The sequence below is a fragment of the Eretmochelys imbricata genome, chromosome 5, assembly GCF_965152235.1.
Source record: "Eretmochelys imbricata isolate rEreImb1 chromosome 5, rEreImb1.hap1, whole genome shotgun sequence".
NCBI classification, from domain to species: Eukaryota; Metazoa; Chordata; order Testudines; family Cheloniidae; genus Eretmochelys; species Eretmochelys imbricata.
Window position 1 is genome coordinate 101,619,732 of NC_135576.1, and position 25,867 is coordinate 101,645,598.

The window sequence follows — 25,867 nt, forward strand, 5'->3', positions numbered from 1 at the left end:
CACAGGCAAACAGCCCAGCAGGAACGGCCACCTCTGATGTCCCCTTAATAAAATTCCCCTATTTCAACCAGGCGACCATGAATGATATCACTCTCCTGAGGATAACACAGAGAGATAAAGAATGAATGTTGCTTGAATTCCAGCAAACACCGGGACCACATGTTGCCATGCTTTCTTATGCAATGATTCCAGACTACATGCTACTAGCCTCCTGTGATAAAGTGTCCTACCATGGAGGATGCAATAAGGCTGCCCTCCCCAGAAATCTTTTGCAAAGGCTTTGGGAGTACCTCAATGAAGCTGTCTTGGAGATGTCCCTGGAGGATTTCCAGCCCATCCCCAGACACGTTAACAGATTTTTCCAGTAGCTGTACTGGCCGCAAATGCATCCCAAGTCTTCAGGGCAAATTAATCATTAAACACACTTGCTTTTAAACTGTATTATATTTACAAAGGTACACTCACCAGAGGTGCCTTCTCTGCCTTCAAGGTCCGGGAGCCCGAGTTGGGAGGGTATTGGCTCCAGGGTGATAAACAGTTCCTGGCTGTCGGGGAGAATGGTTTCTCTGCTTGCCTGGTGTGCGCGATCTTCAACCTCCCCCTCCTCCTCCCTCTTGTGTGAGACTCCCTTGCAGGAATCCACGTACAGTGTGGGGTAGTTGTAGGGGCACCCCCTAGAATTGCATGCAGCTCATCATAGAAGCAGCATGTCTGGGGCTCTGACCCTGAGCGGGCATTTGCCTCTTGGGCTTTTTGGTAGGCTTGCCTGAGCTCCTTACATTTCATGCGGCACTGCTGCGGGACCCTGTGATAGCCTCTGTCCTTCATGCCCTTGGAGATTTTTTCAAATATTTTGGCATTTCGTTTTTTGGAACGGAGTTCTGATAGCACAGATTCATCTCCTCATACAGCAATGAGATCCAGTACCTCCCGTTCGGTCCATGCTGGAGCTCTTTTGCGATTCTGGGACTCCATAGTCATCTCTGCTGATGAGCTCTGAGTGGTCACGCCACGATGGCCAAACAGGAAATGAAATTCAAAAGTTTGTGGGGCTTTTCCTGTGTACTTGGCCAGTGCATCCGAGCTGAGAGTGCTGTCCAGAGCAGTCACAATGGAGCACTGTGGGATTGCTCCCAGAGGCCAATACCATCGAATTGGGTCCACATTAACCCAAATTCGACCCAGCGATGTCCATTTCAGCACTAATCCCCTCGTCGGGGAGGATTACAGAAACCAGTTTTAAGAGTCCAGTAAGTCGACAAAAAAGGCTTCTTTGTGTGGACGGGTGCAGGGTTAAATCAATCTAACGCTGCTAAATTCGACTTAAACTCGTAGTGTAGACCAGGGCTAAGATTATCATCTAAGGTATTGAACATTTTCTTTCTTAACACAGCAGATACATGGCCAAGAGACTTTGTAATTGCAATATAATAGTTGTAGCAAATGTGGAATCAGTGTTAGCATAGTTATACTGGAAACCAGCTTCTTGCAAGGCATCTATGTCAATCTGACATTGACTTGCAATCTAAAGAAACCAGTGGTAACAATGAACAGTACTGGGGCACATACTGTGCACTCTCTCCTGCTTCATTCAACAAGCTGAAGGGATAAGAGGTGTTGTAAAGATAACAAGAAGTTTAAAAATAGTAATTGTTTCAAGTTACATAAGGAGGCACTGAGTATTAGGATACCACCTCTGCCCATCTCGTTCTAGCCAAAATGGGATTATATGTTGTCAATGGTAAATGGGGGTGGAGGAAAAATAATGGGTTGACCTTTATTCATACTTGTGTTAACAGACCCCTCTCACAATTTCCCATTTATGTGAATGCTTTTGAGTATCTCAGAAACACACTGGATAAATAGAGCTGTGTGGTGTAACGGGGTTTAGTTTAATTGCTGAGGCAACTGCAGGAAGGATGGTAACAACGGAATGTTCTCTAGTGGCTTGCATGCCAGGACTCCTGGATTCTATTCCTTGCTCTGCCACCAATTCACTGTCTCTCTTTGGGCAAGACACTTGAAGATGGCCTGCAAAGCTAAAATGAAAATAGGGCCAAGCCTAGCTGTATGTCATAGAGTCATAGAAAGGCCAGAAGGGACCACTCTGATTTTCTACTTTGACCTCCTGTATAACACAGGCCACAGAACTTCCCCGAAAATAATTCCCAGAGCACGTCTTTTAGAAAAACATCCAATCCAAATGTACAACTTTGTCGGGAATGCTCCTACTAACCACATGGTGGGAGGCAATCAGCACAGAAATCAGTTTTCACTAACTTTTTATAATTTAATTTTCACCTCTTTGAAATTCTCATGGCATTGTCTCAGTCACTGAAGATATCCTAGGTTGCACTGTCTGTGGTGTTATAGAGATCAGTATGTTGTGTGCAGCCCATGCTATCTGTGAGGTAGGTTGTTCTGCTGTTCTCATAAACATATTGGTTGGTATAACCCAAGTTGCCCTTTTCCTACCGTTCCTTATGATCCTTTGAGGAATGGACATCCTTCTGGCACACACATCTGATAAGCGGTTCCTCCTTCTACTGGTCCTCATCCCCTTCTGACACTCCCTATCCCCTTCTGACACTCCCTAGAGAACAAAAATTCTATTCTTGTTTCTAAGAATGGTCCACAAGCTACACCAATAAAAACAAATTATTATTTGAATTATGGTAGAGACCAATGGGTATTGGGGCCCCATTGTGCTAGGCATGGTACAAATACTGAATCAAAAATAGTTCTTGCTGAAGACTCAAGGTCCCACAATGACATCTCGAGGTCCCTTCCAGTTCTATCCTTCCACGATTCGAAGACTTTACCATCTCAATCCAAAGTACCTTAAAGTAAGCAGTGTTTATTAGAAAATTGAGAGAAAATCAAAGGCACAGCTAGTCGATGGTCTGGCTAGCTATGGTAAAATTGACCTATCTTCTTATATGGCCACCATGACTGAATACCTCAAAAACATTTTGTGAACTTCTCCTCCTACCAGCTGTCATTCTCCTCATTTAGAGATGGGGAACTGAGGCACAGAGATATAAAATAACTTGCCTAAGGTCACTCAGAAGTCCATGGCAGTGCCAGAGACTGAATTCTGATCTCCTGAGTCCCAGTCCAGTGTCTTAACCACAAGATCTTCCACCCTATTATAGTTACAGTTAATTATAGCAAGCTTAAAAACTTACCTTCGGGACTTGAAGTGTCTGTCCCTCTTCCCCCACTAAAATGCATTTTTCCTGAGAGTCCTGGGTTCTGCATTTACACCTTTTCCAATAAATCTCCCTCCCAGCCAGGGTGCATCTCCTTAATTGTTAATGTAATCAGAGTATGGCACATCCACACATTCAAAGATCCCCTTGCTTTGTGGTTACTTTACTCAATTACAATTACTCAATTACTTCTGTCTGGTAATTCTGACTGCTGCAGTGACCAAACAGTCCAATATATTGCATTCCAGTGTGCTAAATATTCTACCAACCTGATGTCTCTGCCCTGCCCTGCTCCGGAACAAGTACCATCAAGGCAAACACAAGATTGTGCATTCAGTGGTAAATCCAGGCCCCACCTCTGCGACTGACAATGGAAATAGTGCAGTTCTGCTGGCAGTGGCCGAGGATATGCACCATCTGTATGATGTGGCGCTCGCTCCATGGTTGTTCTTTGTTCAGCAGGCCACAGAAGACCCATAAGAAAGTTCAGCAGGGTCACAAGAGACACTGCTTCACAGATGCACCAACCTTTCCTCCTCTCACACAGCAAGGGAACACACTGATCACGGGCTGGAAGTAACACCATGAATCAGCTGAGGAGTTGCTGTGTGGTCCAGTGGTGGGTAGGATTCCTTATCCCATTGCCCTCTTGCTGAGACATTCAAAGCCTCGCCCACTACTTCAGTTTGACACTTGATCTCTGGGTTAGTCCTAAATCCTCTAAATTAAAAGAAGACTGCAATGAATCAGTTGCAATATGCAGTAATTGGAACAAAAGTTAAGTACCTGACTGGGGTGTTCTAATGCTATACAAGTGCCATATATTATTTATGATTAAAATCATCTCTATTTTTAATATTAAGACTCAGAGAGGAAGGATTAGAGAGGAAGATGATTCTGTAACATCAAATGTCACAGTCCTGTCATTTAACAGCGAGCTGTTTAGAGACCAGCAGCAGATGGAGGAAAGCCTAGAGGGAATAGGGAAGAGGTGATTAAGCAGGGGAGGCAGAGGAGTAGGGATTAGAAAGGAAGAGAGCACAGTCTGGACAGAGACAGTGATTAGTGTGTTTATCTGTCATGTCATATCCCACCAGTCAGCTGGCCATAGGGCTGTAGCAAGTGGAGAAATACGAGGGGAAGAGGAGAGGGCAGAGCACCAGTTAGTATACATGTACCAGCTAGTAATTTCATAATGGTTATAAAGGTCAACTCTTTTAATTTGTATTAGGAAGTGAGAGAAATTAGGAAACACGGGTTTCCTTAGTTGTTTGGCATCATAGTTAGCCTCTTTAGTGCTCCAACTGGTTTTGGACAGACCTAAAGGAACTACTATTGCACTCCTTACTTTCTTAATAATTAATTCAGCCAGCTTCCCAGATTAGGCATTTTGGCAGCTAAAATTATACTTCTGATGAGTCTCAACAAAGCCAATAATGAAAGGGATTAGTGGATTACTCTCTCAACTACACTTGTATGCCATAGCATCCTTAGCCCATCATAGCACACACACAAGACACCTCTGTGCTATAGACACAGCTAGTCAAGGCCATTTGTGTCTCTCTGCTGATCCAGCTACACTGCATCCAAGGCTTGTGGCTGTTTCTTTTTTCAGGTACTGTAGGAAAAATGAACCCTTACAGCAACGATCAGTAAAATGTTGCAAATTTTGCACTGAACAATAATTTCACTAAATCCTTCCATTTGGTTATGCAAAAACTATTGATTTCTCACAGTTCTAATTGCAAAACATTGGTGTCCTGTAATCTCTTGGTGGTCTGAAAGGGTTGGGATTTTTCACTTCATGAATCATTTACAATTCACAGCAGTGATTCCACAAAGTCCTCAGACTCTGAAAAAATAAATACTTTTTAAAAAAATTCATGAACCTATAGTAGCAATTAGCACAAGTTACATTGAGACAGCTGGTCTCATAAGGAATTGCCACCGATTTACATCCATGTTACTCCCTTGATGTCTTGATTTACACTGTGTAAATGAGAGAAGAATCAATTAAACAATGTTTATAAATTGCAAAGTCTTGGGGAAATTCAATAAGTCTAATGTGTCAAGTAGTCACCTAGAAGAGCACAGGTCAGGCCTTTTAGAGCCAAAGGCTCTGGACTACCAGCCATCTTGATATTCATTTGCTGTTATTTTCAATTCAATCTACCCTGATTTTAATGTCTTTATTCTACTTGACAACTTTGGTGTATTATAAATAAAATTTTTCGCTGGACACCTCCAACAATAAACACGAGGCCAGATGTTCTTATCGCAGAAGTCTCCATTTGGGGTGTAAAAGAGAGGCATTCTTACATCTTATCTGCCAGCTTCAGTGTTTGTGAGATGATTTCCAGGAACTTCTGATATCCAGAATTCCAGATGAATCCTGTAGGTGAGGACAGGCTCATTAATGATGACTATTCTTTCTCTTGTATTGTCTTCTATAAAAAGAATTGTGGCTGTTTTCTGAGCCATACGCTTGGCTTATTTGGGGGGCATTTTCCTGCCAGATCTCTGGAGCTGGCTGTTCAATTAAAATTCTTTAGCAAGACACTTTTTGAAATGTTAAAAGTATAGCAGGAACCTGAAGAATGGCTCCACCCCAGTATCGAGACACTGCACATGTGCACAACCTCTTCTGCTTGCTATTAAAGGGAATAATTTGACCTTGTTGCGATTTTGGAATTTAGAGTTTTATTTAAAAACTCTGTCCACACACACACACCTTTGAACTTTACTCTGGTTCATGAACCAATCTTGTGTTAGAGGCTGTCCAGCTGCTACCTTTTATTACTGCTGATACTGGAGTTCTAGCCAGAGTTACCAGGTTAAGCAACATCAAATGACCTGCATCCTGTTAGCTCTGGGTGGTAACCCTAGAACCCCAACCACAGAGCTGAAAACTAGTAACAACAATAAATGCCTCCATTTTATCCTCCACTGAATGAACTGTTAGTGGAACAAGCATACAATCTCTTGGGATGCCTTCACAAGCATTACGACTAGGTGGTACCACATAAGCTGTACACCACAAACTAATTACAGAGAAGGTTAATGGACAGTAAGTTCAAGTCAGGGTAAGTGAGAACACTGGCTCTGGTTCAAACATCAAGTTTATTAAGAGAGAGGATTTATCATCACTAGTTCCAGGGGCAGTGAACAATGCTCCCTCTCTTTTGTCCATGCAACAGTTGTGGGTGATCCTGACCCACCACAAATCTGGCCACTAGGCTGGTTAGCTAAGGGATACAAGCTCAAGGTATGTCTACACTTGCACTCGTCTTTAAGTGGCATGTAGTTGAGAAAGTACTTACATTGCTAGCCCCTCTAGCCTGGGTATAAACAGCACTGTAGATAATGAGGCACAGCTTAGGCAAGTAAAGACACACTTGAAGCCTGTGGGTATGTATCAGGGTATATACCCACATGGCCTCTTCATGCCCAAGCCATGCCTCCCTGTCTACATTGCTATTTTAGCAGTGCAGTGTCCCACAGCCTCCCTGCTGCCAGAGCCTTCCCCCACTGCAGGGAAAGACTCTGCCAGCTCCCCACTGCTGGAGCTTTTCCCTGCCTTAGGGAAAGATTCCAGCAGCAAGGAAAGTCTCTGGAGGGAGGAGGCAGCAGGGAAAGGCTCAGCCCGCCAGAGCTTTTTCCTGACATGTGTAGCTACACGCTGTGGTGTGGACACAGCTTGTTTTTCAGGTGTGGCATGTAGTTCCATGTACCCTACATGCCACCGACACTGGTGTAAAGTGTAGGTGTAGCCTTAGACACCTTCCCGTAAGCTGTATTATGCTTGAAGTACTGATATTCCATCTGTACAACACACCACATGCCAGCTGCTTGACTGGCTGAGTTGAGAGAGAGAGCCATTAGAGAAAGGAATGAAGTCTTTCGAGTCTCACTGTTTAATTCATTGTCATTTATCCATTTACATTTTTGTCTTTTTTGGAGATGGGGGTAATTCTTTCACTGCATTGCTGAATGTGAATACGTATTGGTGAAGCCAGAAGGAGTGAGCTGTTGGACAGCACCAAATAGGTTTGGGTATTAAACTCTTGACCTGTACTCCTTTGGCTAGGAAAACAGAATGGGTGTTTTAGGGCCCGTGTTTTAAGCACATAGTGTTTCTTATGAGAGGACTGCTCTCAGTTCCATTGACTCAACTCCTTCTCTCTCCCGGTGCCTTGTTCCACAGCTCTGCCTCTGAAAGGCAGAATTTAACCCTAAACTTATGACTCAGTGCAAACTAGTGAAAATATATATTTGGGGGAGGAGAAAAGAATTCTAGGCGCTAACCACATATGGCTGAATGAAGAGGAAGAGAGCAGAATGTATATGATTTTGTGCTTTTGCACCTGCAACTGCCATGGTTTGTAAGTTGAGAGAAGAGCATGGCTCTTGGAAATCAAGCCAAGAAAATAAATACCAGCTCTGCTATGCAGTTCCAATGCAGTCAGAGCCAGATACATGGAGATTGTTTCTGGGCATCCTGACCATTGTGAGTGCTGAAGGGGTATCACAAGGGAAGATTTCTGAGTCTGGCACACTTTCTAGTGTGCGGCAAACGATTATATTCCTTGGCAGTCACTGTAGTAACATCAATCATGCTGAATTCTTTTAGTATTCTTAGGGATTAAAATATCCTATTTATCCACTGGGATGAAGGACAGATACAGATAGAATGTCAGCTATTGAAAATGCAATTTATCATGAATAATTGTCTATTTATTAGTATTATTAACTCTTTTAATGCATCTCTACTTCTAGGGTGAAGAGAAAATAACCAAGAGCAGTTGAACAATAAGCGGTTAAGAAGTATCTCTCCCCTGTGTTACTTCTTCGAGCAGAGCCATCTCAAGGACTCTAGATCCTGCAGAGAATGAAAATTCACCACTCCTAGCTGTGATACTTAGCATGCCCCCCTGTGGTGCTTTTCTCGTGTCTATGGGATGTACGGCAATCTGTCATTTTTATACAAGTTTGAAATCACTACTAAAGAAACATTGGGTTTCACAAGGCAGTCAAATCGGGCAGCCCACCACCTTTTCTTTGCTTCCTCCAGACTCTCCAGCCATCCTCTCCCCACTGGTTTCAGCTTCCCGAAGCTGAAGTTCGCTGCATTGAGAGGGCAACTGATGTATATAATATTGTATCACTTTTTAAGTATACATTACCATCATGTTTGTTTTTTGACTCAATCAGATGTTTTCACTGACATTCTAATTTTTAGAATAATAGACACGGAAAGACTTCTAATACTGAGGCTTGTACATTGTACCACTTCGAGATAAATTGTGTATGCTAGCTTCACAGCAGGAAAGAAGAGAACAAAAGAGATTATGAAAAAACTAAGACACACAGGACTGCATTCCTAAACGGGAATGTTGTGTGATGTATATAACTCTAATCTCTTCTTCCATTTTGAGTTGCAGTTTGAGAATAAATAGAATTTCTGAACTGAATACAAATATGAATACCAGTTTGACCAGATCATCTTGATTCGCCCCCACCCCCAAAAGTGACTATTTATGAAATACTTCTCAATTGGTTAGGGTGCATAACAAAGCAGTAATTTCCACAAACTCTGTGTAAGAAGCTAATCAGATACATCAGCCTTTTTTCACTGAATTAAAGCAAGGAAAACTACTTCATATCCCCTGTTTTGGTTTTTTCTCCTTTCATCGTGTTTTATTTTCAGTGTGGTAAGATTGTGTGTGTGTGTGTGGGGGGGTAAATCCAAGAGTAAAGCAAGCAGACTACATAAAGAGGAATCACAGTCTAAGGTTTTTCATTCAGGAAATATTTTTCACTATGTATTCACTTTTTAACAGAGAAGGACTCAAACCAAAACTGTAGGTCCAAATAGCTCTGAATTTTGAAGGAAGTGGTTAAAAATTTTAAGATAGATCCAGATTCAATTTTCACATGTAATCTTTTTTTTAATGGCTGGGACAAAAGCCATTGTGAAAAATCCTGAACTGGGGGTGTCTGAAAATTACCTTTCAATCTGAAGTTTGTGGCATAGGCCCATATCTACCTAAAAATAAATACATAAAATCAAGCCATCAACTAAAGACTAAAGGTGACCAACCTTGATGGCCCCATTATCAGACATTGCTTCAGAAATCTCTTTTTCATATCTGTTAAATTTATACTGCTTTTCTGATATATCATGCCATTCTTATTGTTCATTCTATATATTTCTACAATCAGACAAACTGGCAGTGCTAAATGCTGCTGGAAAAATCCTCTTAGACAAGCAAACACCACTTTTTGCAGGGTATAGTGTTACTGACTTTTACAATTCCATGGCCTCAGACAAACAAAAGTCCATGTTTGATTTTGACAAGTTTCAAAATATGAGCTAACAATTTCCATACTTAGGAAAAAAATATTCTTAAAAAAATAATTTTTCAAATGGCTGTCAACATATAGAAAAGCTTCTGAAACCAGAACAGTTTCCTGATGGACCCCGGAAGGGGTCCTTGACTAGGAAAGTCCTCTGGACAAATACAGCCTAATGCCTGGGAGAGACCATGGTGTGGCTGTGGTGGGACATTTTAGTTGAATGCAGCCTTCCAATTATTGCTAGGATTATAATCACCAGGCAGGGTCAAATGTGGCATCCATGATTAGCTTGAAATATAAATACTAAAATTAGACATAGCTTTACCTTACTTTATTTCCATTCAGGAATCGGAGAGTGTAGATGCCAATTTGTTAATTCAGCCATTCAAGGGTATCCACAATCCATATATATACACACACTATACAGTTCACTTATTGCTCGTTATCCTTGTGGATGGAGTCAGGTTATCTGGAGAGAGACCTCATTAGAAACTGTAGCATGGCCACAAGTTTCTCTCTTGGCCCGCTGTTGCCAGGAATAAAACAAGTTCTCTAGAAGTACTGGACAATCTGCAAGTTCCCACTGAGCTACAGAAACAGTAAAAGCCTCACTTATATCCCATATTTTATTTTTATTGTAAACGGTGTTAGCAGTAAATTTACAAGTGTGTAGTGTTTCACTTTTATATCTACAGAGTAATCAAAGAATATTTATAAGGTGTTCGCAAAGGATCATTTTGTTTCCATGTTTCAGAAAGAACAGAATTAATGAGTCCGTATTTAACATTGGTAACCTGTAAGACCAGCTACAAACATATTGAAACCACCAAGAAACTTGTGCAGGAAACTCCAAGAAACTTACATATGAATATTGTGTTCTGCTTTTAAGATTCTTCAATGTATCACATATATAAACATGAGGTAGGTTTGTTTTGTTAATTTTTTTTTTAAAAAGCAACAAATGTCAACTTTGCTGAAAACCCAAACAAAACCCAACATTTTATATATATCAACAAAGCATTTCAGAACAAAGTAATCTACTGTGTTGCAAATGTGAGCCCAAGCTAAATTTCAGTTTTAAAAACTGGATGGAACTGCAACATTCCCATGTCACACTGCTTGCATAAAATCTTTTATTACAGATATGTACAGTTACAATCTGATTTTGCACAAGGACCAGCAAGCCTATTACTCTGAATACGTTTTCAGACTTATAGGTTACTTGGCTTGGTGAGAATCTTGTTTCTGTTTTTCATTTACCATATAACAATATATTCTAGGCATACCTAAAAAGAAATATGGATAGGAGAGAACACAGTAGTTAAAATAAAACAGTCTTTGATGGCTGATGGCTCTAACTGAATTAAGCAAATGAAATAATATCTATGTGGCTTTTCTGATTAGGCCTGGGGAGAACAGTTAAACGACAGTCCCTTAATATATATAAGGCAGAATGTCAGATGTAATAAGGGCCCCATAAGACAGGAAATACAGTGGGCCGGATCTTCAGCCAGCATAAATCAGGCTAGTGTTGTGAAACTAGGGTGATTTACATCAGCTGAGGATCTGGATTTGTATTGAAAATAAAATAAAATACAAAGTCACCAGAATGATACTGCATATGCTAAAATGCAATGTGTTTGCAGAATTTATATGGGAGGTCTTTTTTGCTCTCCTTGTTTACAATTCTTGAGTTTGGTTCTCCATTGCCCTGCCTCCTATGCAAAGGAAGTGAGAAATGCTACCAAGTCAAAATGGTAGCATTTTACAGAGCCGAACCTGCGGACACAGCGGGTAAACAAACTGGCCGGCCCGCCAGGGGCTTTCCCTGCACAAGCAGTGGAACAAGTTTGGGAACCACTGGATTAAAGAAATGATGATGACCTGACATTTATTGCCGGGTACTCCCAGCTTTTTTAGGTGAATAAAGTTGCAGCCTAATTAAACCACATCCATTGCCTCCTGTCTTTCTTCTGGTATGGGCAGACAATTGCACTCAACAGGGAAAATGTACATGTCAAATGGCAGGTCTGAGGAAATGCAGTTTTTACACCATGGAGATTTGCTTAGAATCACTGCAGGTTTGCCCAAACAATCTATTTATTTAACTGCATTTTAAAGTATACACAAAGTGACCCATTCTTAAAAAGAGAATCTCGAATGTGGTGCATGTATAAAGCAAAGGGAAAATGCCTAAAATTTCACCACACACATAGGACAGCCTGCCTTGAAAAGCTTACAAAGGAGTCATCATGAAGGTCTAATGAATGTGGGAAACACGTAACGAAATAGGGAAACACCATTTCCCATATGCACCTCTAAAAAGACCCTAGAAAAATCAATTCCACCATTTCTATTAGTCCATCAATTCTTTATGTTCCTGCTGCTGCAGTGTGAATGTGTGACAAGGAGGAAAAGGCAAGGTGGCAACTGCCTCAGAAACCTACCGCTACCTCCTTCCAAAAAAGGCTTACAGATTATGGAAGCAGTCCTCCTGAGGATTTGTGGAGTGGGGAGCAGACAGCCAGCATGCCCCAAAGTGAACAGGAAGCCCTTGGAAACAGCGTCATGAAGGAAGGAATGACTGCATGGAGAGGATAGGCAGCTGTGTAGTAACATCTCCCATTACTTCAATCACTTCTCTTCATACCTACTATGAGTTTAGCTCCCCAAAAGTCGACTACTCCACATGTCCTAAATTACTGTTGCCCTAAGCAGCAGTACTGAAAAAGGGTTGTGGGCCAACTGCAACCTGCCAGGTGCGCTGCAGCTCGCACTGCTGCTGCTGTCTGTAGGAATGGACAGGCTGTTATTCCCACAGACTCTGCCTTCTGTGAGAGTTGACGGGCCTGCTTCCTGGCTGTTCTGCTCTCCAGCTGGCAGCTTTTCCCAAAGGGAACTATGCAGCAGAAAGCAGCCCAACAAAAGCCCACTGAACTGGTTGGGGTGGGTGGTTCTTTCCATATGGTTTTTATAGAGGAAGGTGGGTGCTTGGCACCAGCAACTAATTTCAAATGTGTGCCATGCCTCACTGTATATCTCAATGCAGTTGCAGATTTCTCATGATTCACAGTGATGAGTCACGTGGCTGAAAGGTGCAACTGATTCTATGCGTAAATTAGCACCAAAAAATTCATCACCACATTCTGTGTGACAGACTTTCTGTTCTGCTCAGCCACAGCACTGGACGATTAAGGGGCCTGCACATAGTTTCCCCTTGCAATGCTTTAGTAAAATGTACATGTAATACTGCCTAACTATGAGGAGACCTGTATTCAAATTAAAGACAAGAAAATACCACTGTTTGTTAGCTGTGTTACTGGTCTCAAAAAAACAGTATTAGGACTCAACTTTAGTGCTGACATTTTTAGTCTCAATAGAATGTGTGGGAGGAAAGGGGGTTGTTGGCTATATTATTTATTTTTATGGCCTCATTTACAGAGAGTGCACTGAAGTTAATTTGTTGCACCTGTTTTAATGGAGAGTTTTTTAAACCTTGCCTTTTCCTCCTCAGAAAGAAAAGAAGCACAACTGCTGGTAAGTGTATAATGATGAATAAATGCTAACCTATAGCTGTCTCTCCCTAGTATCTGCAAAAATAAATAGCCTGTAATATCAGAAGCATAGCTAGCAAAAGTGATGCATTTCTGACACAAGGTCTCCCCTACCCTATATTTTACTATATTAAAAATGATGATGTATTTTAGCCAAGAACATGTCTTACCTAAAAAATGGATTCTTTAAATCAAGGATGTTACCAGATTTAAAGCCTGTCTGGTCCACCACAGCCACAATCTGAATGTCATAACTCTGTCTGTATCAAAAATAAAAGTACAAAAAAGACAACATAACTGATCTACAATTATATCGGTAACATATGAAGTCAAATAATGGCATTATCAGAATACCTAGCGTTTGAGTTGCAAGCATTTGGTATATGCAAAATGCAAGGGGATCAATACCTCCGATTTCATACATGCTTGACTAAATTAATTCCTTATTCATAGCCAATGGGTAAAATTTACAAAAGCGCATGGAAGACTTAGGACCCAACATCTAAAACAGGCTGCATAATATGCATTCATTGCAACTGAGGCTGACATTCAACAATGAGTTTTGTTGGCCAAAAATGCAGTAAAGATCATTATTTGATCATTACAATATGCAAGCAGTGTATTTCTTGGTGAGTGTATCACACTTTGAGTGATAGTACAAAATAAATGGACAAATAACTTTAGCCACCCAAGTGCAATCATCACCCAGAAATGCATTTTCTGTAGGGACTTGTTACTAGAAAATGGAATTTACACATAAAAATAAGATAAACAGTAAAGATAAGTGCCTCATTTCATAGATCACACTGTTGGTGGCCAGTCCAAAAGCTCAATGTGTGTCCATATTTCTGAATAAAAATCTTACTATTTGTCTCGAGGCAACACCAGTCTAGCTTGTCATTAAGACCCAGGAAATGCTCCAGGCATTCTGCATTTATTATTGTTATTACTACAGGTTTGTTTGCATGTCACAGAACCATCAAGAACCTCACAGAGTCTGTACTTTCCACAAATTTCAAACCAGTTTTGGGGTTCACAGCCCTAATTCAAGTTGGTGAACCACTTTTCAACTTAATTTAAACCCTCTTTCTCCCGGTTTGAGTCACTATTTAATTTTTTTTTTCCGTAGCAGGAGGCTGAGGACAAGACCCAAAGTTGAAGGAATTATTTTTAGATGTTGGCATTTTTTTTTCAGTTTCTACTGCCTTTGGAGATATGCATCTATTTTTGTATCTACATGAAAAAGAATGATTGCCACAGAGGGCTGCTGCCCTGAGCAGGAGACAGAGGACTCTGTGGGAGACTTGGAGGAACCAGCAGCCATGCTGATTGGCCTGGTAGAGGCAGTCCCAGTTGGTCATTTGTGAGGACAGTGTTGTTGTAGCTGTGTTAGTGCCAAGAAATTAGAGAGACAAGGTGGGTGAGGTAACATCTTTTACTGGACCAACCTCTGTTGGAAAGAGAGACAAGTTTTTGAACTTGCACAGAGCTCAGTGTAAGCTTGAAAGCTTCCCTCTCTTACCAATAGAAGTTGGCCCAATAAAAGATATTACCTCACCCACCTTGTTTCTCTATTAGTGAGGACATCAGATACATGGCTTAATTCAGTCCTGGGCTTCACTGGTATAACCCAAGACAGAGGAAATCTTCCCCTCGGTGGTTGTGGTGGCATAAATTACCCACAACCCCATCTTTGCTAGTGGGCAAATTGCCAACTAGTGCACCCCATAAGTGAGTGAAACCAGACAAGGGGGGAGTATGGTCAGGGTAGATAGGGGATATGTTAGTTCATCTCTTGCTGCTATCAACTGTGCTTTTCGGGGACCATGACTTTGCTTTAAAGCGACTCTCCCCTGGTGGAACCCCCAAGGGAAGGCAGCAGTACAAACACTGTTTCTCTTCTTTCAGAGGCAAGTTTCTTCCTTGAAAGAAGTTTCTTCCTTGGGTACAGCAGCCCTTGCTGGTACAGCGAGTGCAATTTGTACTCCTTTAAAGAATTAGGGTAAATTGAGCCCTCAGAATGTTGCCCAGCTGAACAGAAAGACTGGAGAGAAATAGAGCCATGTGAATAGTTCAGACCGACTGTGTGCAGTGATAGACCAGAAATAAAATGGTGGCAACGATGGCAGGGGGTATCTGCCCCATGACTGAGGGGGGTATTCAGATTGGAAATCAGGAGAAAATTTTTAAATCAGATAAAATAAGGTGGACACTGAGCCAACGAGGATTAAGCACCTAGCAGATGGTTGATCTAAAAGCAACCTTTTAAGGACATATGAGAAAAGTACTGAAATGGTACCCAGGGCCATTCCTTGTAGATAGTTATCAAAGCCATGTTAAGTAGACTACAAGTTAACCTGTAGGCCTGTATTGTTAGAGGATTAAGAATAGATACTAATTGTATTTGTCTGTGTTTACCTATATCTTGTTAGAAGTTAACAATGTAACCAGATTAGTTTGTGGATGCTAATTCCCTTTCATGTCTTAATTACATTATATTATGCATGCAGATGGTTCAGTTAACCTTAAGATCAAGATGTAAGATATTGAAGGAAATAATATTACTTACATTGTCTTCAGCTTAAATTGTCTATGCGATAATAAAATGCCTTGATAGTTTGAATAGCTAATTGCCTTATGTTAATTAATACTACTAGTGTACCTGTGTATACATAGGAAATAGAAGTTTAGCTTTAAGGCAACAACATACACTGCCTCTCTTCATCTGGTAAGGCACTTGCTGTGATGTCTGCTGTCAAGAGGCTATCAGCCTGCTAGAGAACTATAATGGAAGCTTAGGGTCTGATCCTGTTTTAACTCAGATCTGCTTAAATTTTGTCACGGGAAGTTCAAGCTGCAAGACTGAGGTCTTCATGTCTACTCTAGATTAGCCCTGCAATTTCTTATGGAAGAATCTGAACAAACTCTACACACAGACTGCCTATTGGACTTATTCTGGAAGGACTTTTACAAATCCGCAGGTTCACCATCTGTGTATGAAACAGACCTAAGAACTTTATTCATATCTATATATACACATAATGATCTTTCAACCATAGTAACTCTCTTTCTTTTCTTGTTTAATAAATCGTAGATTTAGCTAATAAGAATTGGTATAAACGTGTATTTGGGTAAGATCTGAAATATTCATTGACCTGGTGGATAATGTGTCCGATCTCTTGGGGTTGGTAGAACTTTATATATGGTGAATAAGGTTTTAAATAAATCTCAATATATAGACTTGGCTGTCTGGGTGGGAGCCAAAGGCAGGATTGCTTAAAAGGTACTGGCTTGGTGAATCTAATTATAAGAATAAACCAGCAGTATATTTGGGGATCATCTTCCCTATTCTTTGCAGTTTGTCCTGATTGAGCATTCTCAGTATAGCCCCTCCGGTGACCACAGTCACAAAGGCATACATTTTTAATGGTGAAAGCTATTCACCATTGGAACAATTTACCAAGGGTTGTGGTGGATTCTCCATCATGACAATTTTTAAACCAAGATTGGATGTTTTTCTAAAATATTTGCTCTAGGAATTATTTTAGGGGAGTTCTATGGCCTGTGTTATACAGGAGGTCAGACTAGATGGTCACAATGGTCCCTTCTAGCCTTGGACTCTATGAACTCTATGCAGTCCTTGATTGCTTCTGGCTTCCCAGAGAGCAGAGGTGGAAAAAGTGCCTTAATACGTTTTTGGTTGGCAAGAAGGTTTGACCTTTCCTTTTGCCTGCAAACTTTCCAATCATGTATGCTTTGGTAACCTCCACAGTGGATAATTACAATGCATTGTACATGACAGTATCTTTCACAACCATTCTGAAACTTTGTCTAGTGCAGAATGTGGTTGCCTGCTCTCCCCCACATGGAACAGATTACACTGACGCTCCATGGACTGCCCTGGCTTCCACTTCATTACCTGATGCTATTCAATATGTTGCTTTTAACGTATAAAGTCCTGTATCATCTGGGTCATGTAAATCTTCAAGATCACCTCTCTGTGAAGCTGAAATCAGTACCCTTTAGCAACCAGTCTCTATTTTTGTATGTGTTGGTGCTATACACAGGGCACCCTCATTAGTCTAGCAGGGACAATTTATTGACTCTAGGGCACATTGAAGTCCATCATTATCAATTTACTCATGCTCTTCCTGAGGGGGTAATTTGAGAGGAGTGATCTAAATTTCTATGGAGTTGGGAAGTTCTTTATTATTGTCAGTTGATAATGGTTCAATTGGTATATGCGTATGATTTTATATTTATTTTCTGCAGGATGGATTGATTTAAATCATCAATTTTAATCTTGGTTTGCATTTATAGTTTTTAGTTATTTTACCAAAGAAAGGTTCATTCTCACTGGTTGGTAATCATTAAAGTATGTTGATTTGCAACCAAATTTAGCCTTTAAACTAAATTTGGTACTTCTTTTTGCTAACCGCGAAGATATAGTGTATCTATACACATTTATTTAAACACATACACATATATATATTATATATATACACACACATTCACATTATTAATTTTTACAGTTTTTATTGTTAGGAAACAGTGAATGAGGCATTTCTTATTTACTAGATGATTTTTGTACTAAATTCCAATTTTCATCCAAATGCATCTATTAAATCCTATTAAAAATGTACAAAACCAGCATTTTAAAATTATTTTTCAGTAATTAAATAAACCAGCCTTAAATGTGCTGGATACATAAGAACAAAACTAAGTTTATCAAAACTTATTTGCATTTCAAACTGATTTATTAAACGAAGGAAGAATTAACTGTAGTTAGTGAGTTGACAGATTGTTTCTGGTCACCATGTGCCATATTTACAAAGGCATTTAGGCACATACATATGTTAAATAGGTGCTAGTGGTATTTTCCTAACTGCCTAACCTGCTTACGTGCTTTTGAAAATTCAGCTAGTCACTTATCTACATCTTTAGGCACCTAAATATCTTTGAAAATCTAGTTTCGTGGCCTTCAAATTTTTAGAATTAATAAATCTCATCTTCTCCCACCAGGCTTTTATTCACAGACTGGAAGAAGAAAATAAGCTTTCCTGCTTTTTCAGCTCCCAGTCAGTTTCTCAACTTTGAATGAACTAGTCCAAATGAAGAAAAAGATATTCTCTCTGCACCTGCAAGTTACCATGAAACCAAAAGTAATTGAGGTAAAAAACTCTTTGGCCTAACAGAAACTGGAAGTACTTAAATTTGGAAAAATGTAAAATATCATCATTTGCTCTATTGTAAAGACTGAAACAATACAGAAACTTAATGCAGTATATGATACTGTGACCTATACAAAGTTTGAGTGGACCTCTAAATTTAAAATGTTTTCTTCCTGATTCTGTATATAATTGAAAAAGAAGCACCCTTGAACTCATTACATTTTGAGGGAAGCTCATTGATGCACCAGACTTTTAAAAATTATTTGAATGACTTTATTAGATTATAGTGAATTTTGGACTTAACATAGGTTGTCAATTGAAAACAGGTTTATTTTCAAAAAGAAATATCTGTTTAATGTAAATAAAAGCATGTGATTTTTTTCTTTTTTTAAATCATGGATTTTTATCCACCCTGATTTGCACACACTAAATAGCCAATCACAAGCACATGTATAAACAGAGTGGGTGTGGATAGGCTTTCAGACACCATAGTGACAGGTCTGTATAAAAAACTAAATAGATAAAAAGAATCAGTTTTAAGGATTCGCTAAGTGTCAAGTTTGCTTCTACCTATACTTTCATCTAATCTTTGCCATCAATATAAAACTCAGTCCTTAAATCCTTAATCCAGCAAACCTACCAATGAAGTTGGGCCAAAAATCCATCAAAGAAAGCCAAGATACACTGGAACTTCCAGAAAGCTTACTACAGTTCATTTGCCAAGGCAGAATTGGAAGGAAGAATATAGTACTATGTAATTATAGTAGCGGCTGTGTGGTCACTTTGTGCAGCACACTGGTTCTCTCTCTACACATTTAGTAACTGATACTTTTTACTTTTGAAAGGGACGTATTGTGACTTGTGTGATTTATCTCCTTTAAGGAGAGCTCCTAATCCAAAAGCTTGCAAACTGGAAAAAGTCCCACGTTGGCCATTTATTGCAGGTGTGAATGAAGTGCTTTGTGAGTGCTTCTACCAGTTTTGATCTTATGAGAACTCTCTGAACTCATAAGGCACATATCCAGAGCTAAACAACAACAACAAAATGATTCACATTTCTATATTTGCTTTCAATTACAAGCACACATGCAGGTGTGCTAGATTGAAATGAATCAGCTGTGCAAACCAGTCTCTTCAGGGAATGTTTTCACAGCAGAGCATAAGGGTGATACTTCTCAACTCCCATTGACAGCAAAAGAGTAGGAATGCAGCTAACTAACTCTGTACTGACAAAAATGTACTCCTTAGAGAACCATCCTCTTCACTAGCCACACTAAAAGGGGAAAGTTGTGTCTCAGTGATACAGGAGTAGTGTCGTAAATAGGGAAAAGTGTGTCCATAGGAAATCCTTTTCAGAAGTGAAAATTAGCAAGGATATAGCACCACCTCCACTTTACTTGTCCCTAACACAAGATTCACTAAGGGGAAAAAATACAAACATTCAAAATCTGCAGAGGAAAAATGTTGCACTTAAAAAAATGAGGGTGATGAATGCACAATGAGATATCTCAAAAACCATTGACGAACTGGGACAGCTGTGCACTTCAAACCAAAGAAAATGCTGCTTCTGACAATGTTTTTCCTTCCATGAAAATCAATTTTGCTGTGTAAATTTGGGATTGTGTGGACAGACAGATGCTTATAGGCATTGAAAGCTGATCTGATCTTTAAATTGGTTGATAAATCAAGTCATTTGGCAGATGTACATTGAGCTCGTAGTTTTTCCAACCTCCCCATGATACATACTCCTTCCACATTTTGGCAAGACATGTTTCCTTTGGGCACCACAATGAAGGGTGAATTTATACCCTGCAGTCTTGGATGCAGAGATGTGAAGCACTAAAACAGACCCTGTGCAGCTTGACTTTTCCATTTCCCCAGCTTGCTAAACTGTATATCTGCATCCCTGATTTTACCTCGTCCAGTCTCTATGCTACTAACTTCCCCAATGGGTGCAGCATTTTGGAGAACCTCAGCAACAGAGGCACACCACAATGAGAAGTCTCCTGGAGTTGCTTTGCCACTTACCGTTTATTCGCTACAAACAGGACTTTCCCTGAGAGAGTTTCCCCTTCTTTCGCAAAGAGGGGAGTCTGAAGGAGGCAGCGTACTTGATACCAGTGAGTTAAAGGTTCCGTCGGAGCAGTTGACAACCAAACAGTTACCCTAAAAAAAAAAAAAAAAAAAAAAAAAAAAGATACATAGGCTCCTTCTCATTTGTTCTGTTAGAAAGCAACACAATTTTGGAAGGGAATTTATGAATGATGGGTCCCATAACTGTCTGTTATATACTTTAAGCTACTTATGAACCAGTTGTGCAAAATGCTAAATTCCTGATTTACAAGTGTCACTGATTTACCTCCATACCTTTTACCTTCTCACATCTAGTATGACAGACCCATATAATTAAGGTTCAATTCTGCATCTGAAGGATGTGAAATGGGCAGCCATGCATCAGGGCATACATACTCAGCAGGTTTGCAGGCAGCAACTGAATTAAAAAGTACTTGATAGCTGCCCTAAGGCCTCCAACTTCTCCTCCAGAAGTAACATCACAGCTGGGCTTCACGTAGTCCTGCTGGGAAGAAGACTATTGCCTTCTACTGTCAGATAAGTGCTATTTTTCTAATCTGAGGGACTTTCTTCCCATTTCCCTTCTCACTGAAACAGCATTTTGTAAAACAGCTCCCTGGAAAGCCATGCAACGAATATTGAAAGAAAAAAAGGGAGAGGGCCATTTCGTTTTTCTATCAGGGAAAATTGGAAAGATTATTATTTATTATAGTTTGTCTCAGTGGGAACAGCAGGAAGGACAGGAAAGATAGAATGAAAAAGGAATTCATTTATTCCTCCAGTCCTCTTTCCTTCATTCATAAACTATTATTAGTCAGTGGACACTATTCCTTGTGTTAAAAAGCCAGAGGAAATGTGTGTTAAACTTGCACAGTGACTAGTCCTGAAGGGATCCTATTTGATTTTTGTTGTCGTTTTTAAAACTTTAAAATATCCATCTGCCTTCAAAGAACAATCAAAAATCTGGGGATTTGGTCCATGATGAAGGCAAGGCTTCAAATGTAACAACTCATGTGTCTATTCTAACCTGTACTGTGTTTGTAATCCTGGTATCTGCGCACCTAGCCAATGTCGATTCAAAACAGATGCTCCCTACAGGACCAGTATTCTCTGCTCTCTCTATTTCCAGGAAGTAAGATGTCCATTTCTCCCCCATCTTCCCTCTGTTGTTTTTTTTTTAATCTAATTAAGGGAAATGATGGCAAAGAGATGGGATTGTCCTGAAAGTAGTAAAGTTTGTGGTCTTTCCTTTTTACTGTGGCAAGGAGTTCCCCTGCAGAGGACCACCCACTGAGAATGTCCTGTTTCCAGCTTTCATGCCTCTGGCCAATGAGATTTCCATAAGTCTCGAAGGAGCCTGTGGTTGTAAAGATAGGGGCAGCCTGTGAGATATCCCCCGTCCAGCCCACTGAGAGCTCTGAATACTAAGAACAGGAATTTAAACATTATTCGATATTTAAACAGTTATCTGATGCAGTGATCAAAGTCCCACTCTTGTCAGCCTATGTTGGTCAGCAGACAGGCTGCTGCATTCTACACCAAAATGGACGCTTCTTTGGTTGATATGTTTCAATCAGCTCCCACATAGCTGGAAACTTTCTCTGCTGCTTTGTGCCACGTGGGGCTAAAGACAGGCTCTATTCCGAATCCGCTTGCCAGTAAAATTCAAGTTATACAGTAAACTACTACTTTAAAAAAAAAAGAGAGAAAAAGAAAAAAGAGAATGTAATGTTATTAGAAAAACCCTTACTCGGTGAGCCTTATATCAGGGGCCGATGAAGGGTATTTATCAATAAAGACAAAAAGAAAATCAAATAATTAAAGACTTAGCTTCCCAGGGTCTGGTAATAATTCTTTGTTTCCTGAAGATGTGTCCAATTCTTATCAAGTTATTTAATATAAAAGAAAAATCTCTCTCCCTCACCCCCTCATAGGACATGCTTTTCTGTTAGACTGAGGGTGACATTCTCTCTGATGTGGAGAAGTTTACTCTTCTTTTCCCCGGTGCAGCTCCACCACTTACTTTCCAGAATAGTAAGTAGCAGCACCAAGCACAGCAGGTTCCAGCTGCTCTCTTGAGATGCCTCTGGCCCCCCAAGCAAGCCCAAGCCCAAAGTGAACAATCACAGCACATGTTCCTGTTCTTCCCCATAACACTGAACAGTTACACTCAAATAGGGCAGTAATCAAGGAGTTGGTTTTGTGCAGAAAGATATGGGGATGACACCTAAGAGAAAAAATACTTAAACATCCCAAACTATCACAATTCCTGAACATACCCCACATAAGGTAACAGCAAACAACCCCAACCCACAAACTGCTGGAGGCAAGAATGTCAATGCTGTGTTGTCATTCTCATGGTTGCTACCTCAAGAAGGCATTACCTACTGGGAATAATATGACAAGTTCAACATTAAAGTAAGATCACACCTTCCTGCATGAATAAGGAGGTAATTTTTTCTGTGTTTAATGTTTCATGGGAATGATTAAAAAAATATACATACAGTGATCCCACAAATGCCACGTCAAACCAAAAAGCCAGGCCGTGGATTAGTCCGGACTGCATCATCTGGAAAACGAAGGGGATTTCCACTCTGCAGGAGGAAAACTAGAATGTTGCCAGGTTAACATACAAACATAGTGCAGACAAAATTCCAACAGAAACATTCTACTGAAATGTGTCTGGTGGTGTTTTCCACACCTTTACCACAACAATTTGTGCTTGAATTGTCACATCCCAGATAAAATCAGTTTAAAAAAATTACACTGGATAATTTTTTTACGTCATTTAGAAACATTTGGCTTGATTTTCAGAAATGCTGAACAACTGCAATTCCTAATGAAAAATCCAAGTGCTCAGCACCTCTAAAGTTAGGCCATTAGCTGTTCTGTATGCACTCTGCAGCTTAAACCTGGGCTACTGCATTTTGGGTCAATAATCTAGACTACTGTGAGTACGGGGGGGGGGAGGGGGAGAGTCTTTTGTTTTTTAATATAAGGGATGCTCAAATATGGTTTTACAAACATAAGTCTGTTAAATTTTTAACAGCAGCTGCAGAAATTCACTTCTCAGAAGCAATAAATCCAGAATAATGACAGCGAGCTATTTGTAGGATTATATAACACCTGCAATGGTCCGTGGTACTTTTAAAAGAAAAACAAGTGATGTGCGTGCGCGCATGTATGTACACATGTGAGAGATTCTCTGTACCTTCTCTCTTTTTCCCCACGATTAACACAGTTAGAGTTTTAAATAATGTTTCAAATTCAACCACTGCCATATTTCTCAAAACTTTCATTAAAAATCTAGATGGGAAAGCTCTTCACCTACTATTAAAGGCAACAATCTTAAAAAGATTTAAGCATGTGCTTGACTTTAAGCATATAAGTGGATTCCTTGGGGATCTTTACCATTCCACCAAGACAGCCACTGAAAGTGGAACAGAAGAGACATGCATTCCCATCCCTTCTAAAATCTCTTACAGCAGAGTCAGCATTGACCAGAAATCCAATTTTTTGTAAGGAATATGAACTCAACCTTCTAAATAAAGCTGATCAAAAAATTAAATTTCTATCCTGCTGAAAATTCTGATATTTCAACATCTTTTTCCCATCTCAAATCAGGACAAAAAGTCAAAATATCAAAACTTGTTCTGAAAAAATATTGTAAAATGTTTTGGAAAATAAATTAAAAAATGTTGAAATGCTTCATTTCAGCTTTTCAATTAAAACTAAACATTTCATCACTCCCCCGCTGAAGCGTGACATTTTCAGTTGAGTCAATATTAACCTGTGCATCTGCCCGAGCCATGGGACTTCCAGGATGCGATGGCAACTCAGTGCACAGACAGACTGTAGTGCCTCATGGGACGTATAGTCTGGCTGGAGAGCAGGTTCCACAGAAAAGAATGGGGCCATGAGAGACCTGGAACTACAACTCCCAAGGGGCCCTCAGCAGTGCAGGCAGATGCAGAGATTAAGGTTGACCTGAAACATAATGTTTAAATTTTACTGACAGAAAACTCCACTAAAAATCTATCTTTTCCTGCAGAAAAACTTCTATTTAGATTGGGGTCATATTTCCTGCAAGAAAATATTTTGTTAGAATTTTTTTTCAAACAGCTTTACTCCTGAGCCACAGGCAAGAATGCTGCTAATTAAGCCAACAGGCAGAAGAATATTACTTCACTTCACCTCCAGGATTATCACTAAGTAAGGCAGTACTTCTGGGAATAACATATCATTGGCTAAATAGCTGCACTCAAATCTCTGCCATTCCTAGGAATATGAACCATAAAACTAACACTTGGAAGGAATGGTAATAATCAAAATAGTGATGTTCACCAGTTTAGAGGAAGCTGTGGATAGCATACTTAAATATTTCTTGTGAAACTCACTGAAGCAAGCCAGCATACTAACCAGGTGAAATGGGGAAGCAATTCTCTCTCACTAGACCATGCTATTGTGCCATAAAATACAATTGACTGCAACTCCTAGTAGAACTATAGGAGGTCTGAATTTCACTCAAAAGAGCCTGGCAGATGTGTGTTGGGAGTCTGTGTGTGTCTGTGGTTCCTGTGGTGTTCCCTGGAAGAGACCCTGAAGCTCCCCCATTCCGGTAGGGTACACCCCATTCCAGTCATGTACCTAGGGGCTGCCAAGCTGCACAGTGGCCTAAAGTTTTAGGGGGAAATCCTCAACGAAAAGTTTAGAGGCAGGCGGCAGCCAAGGAGGCACCATTAGGAAGTTAAGAAGGTGCAGCTGAGCCTTTTTAGTCTGAATAATTTAAAGAAGAGAGTTAAGAGTTACTCCAAGAAAGGAGAGGGATATGCAGGACAGGGGGTTTGTGATGATGCTACCAAGTCAAATGGGGATTGGAATCTTTCACGGTATGTAGAATGCACAGTGGGGCTTGGTCTATCACCAGGATGAAAAGGGCTCCTGCAAATAGTCTACAGAGAAACAACTGCTCCCTGGTATACAGATGATGTCTTTCTATATTGAACTTGCTTGACCCAATCTCTCTCTCTCTTTGCAGGAATGAAAACATATACAAAGACTACTCCACCAATGCCTTTTACAATTAATTAATCTAAAGCCAAACAGCAACTACCTTCCCTGATCCCTCATTCACCCACCATTTTATCCAAGTGGCATTATTCTTCTTGGTGCTAGAGGTACTGCACAAAACAATGGAGCTGTTATGAATGTTGTTTCTACACCATCAAGCTTTCGTAACTTAAACATTGCTGTACAAAAGCTATTTTTCAAAGACCTTATTAAAAGAGAGAAAATACATTCTTGAGTCAGGATAATCATAAAAACTAGTACAAAATTGCAGTGATTTTCTAAGGCTTGTCAAACAAAAGGCTCTGCATTGTTAAGATGCTGAATGAGCTGGCAACATATTCAGTCTCATAATTTCTACTGAATATTGAAAACAAAAACTAAAAGAACTTCAGGAATAGGAGAACTCAAACGGAACCTCTTAACCATACAT

The 25,867-nt window shown here is 40.1% G+C and overlaps 1 protein-coding gene across 1 annotated transcript in view; it reads right to left on the reverse strand.

Moving 5' to 3' along the window:
* Positions 1-10,295: 10,295 nt before the first annotated feature.
* The window catches only part of LOC144264653 (histone-arginine methyltransferase CARM1-like), a 131,231-nt gene continuing 115,659 nt past the window's right edge, over positions 10,296-25,867 (reverse strand). Inside the window, 4 exon segments of the mRNA XM_077816422.1 lie at positions 10,296-10,855; positions 13,294-13,383; positions 20,323-20,460; positions 22,872-22,961. Coding sequence (XP_077672548.1) covers positions 10,846-10,855; positions 13,294-13,383; positions 20,323-20,460; positions 22,872-22,961 — 328 coding nt within the window. The 3' untranslated portion in view covers positions 10,296-10,845.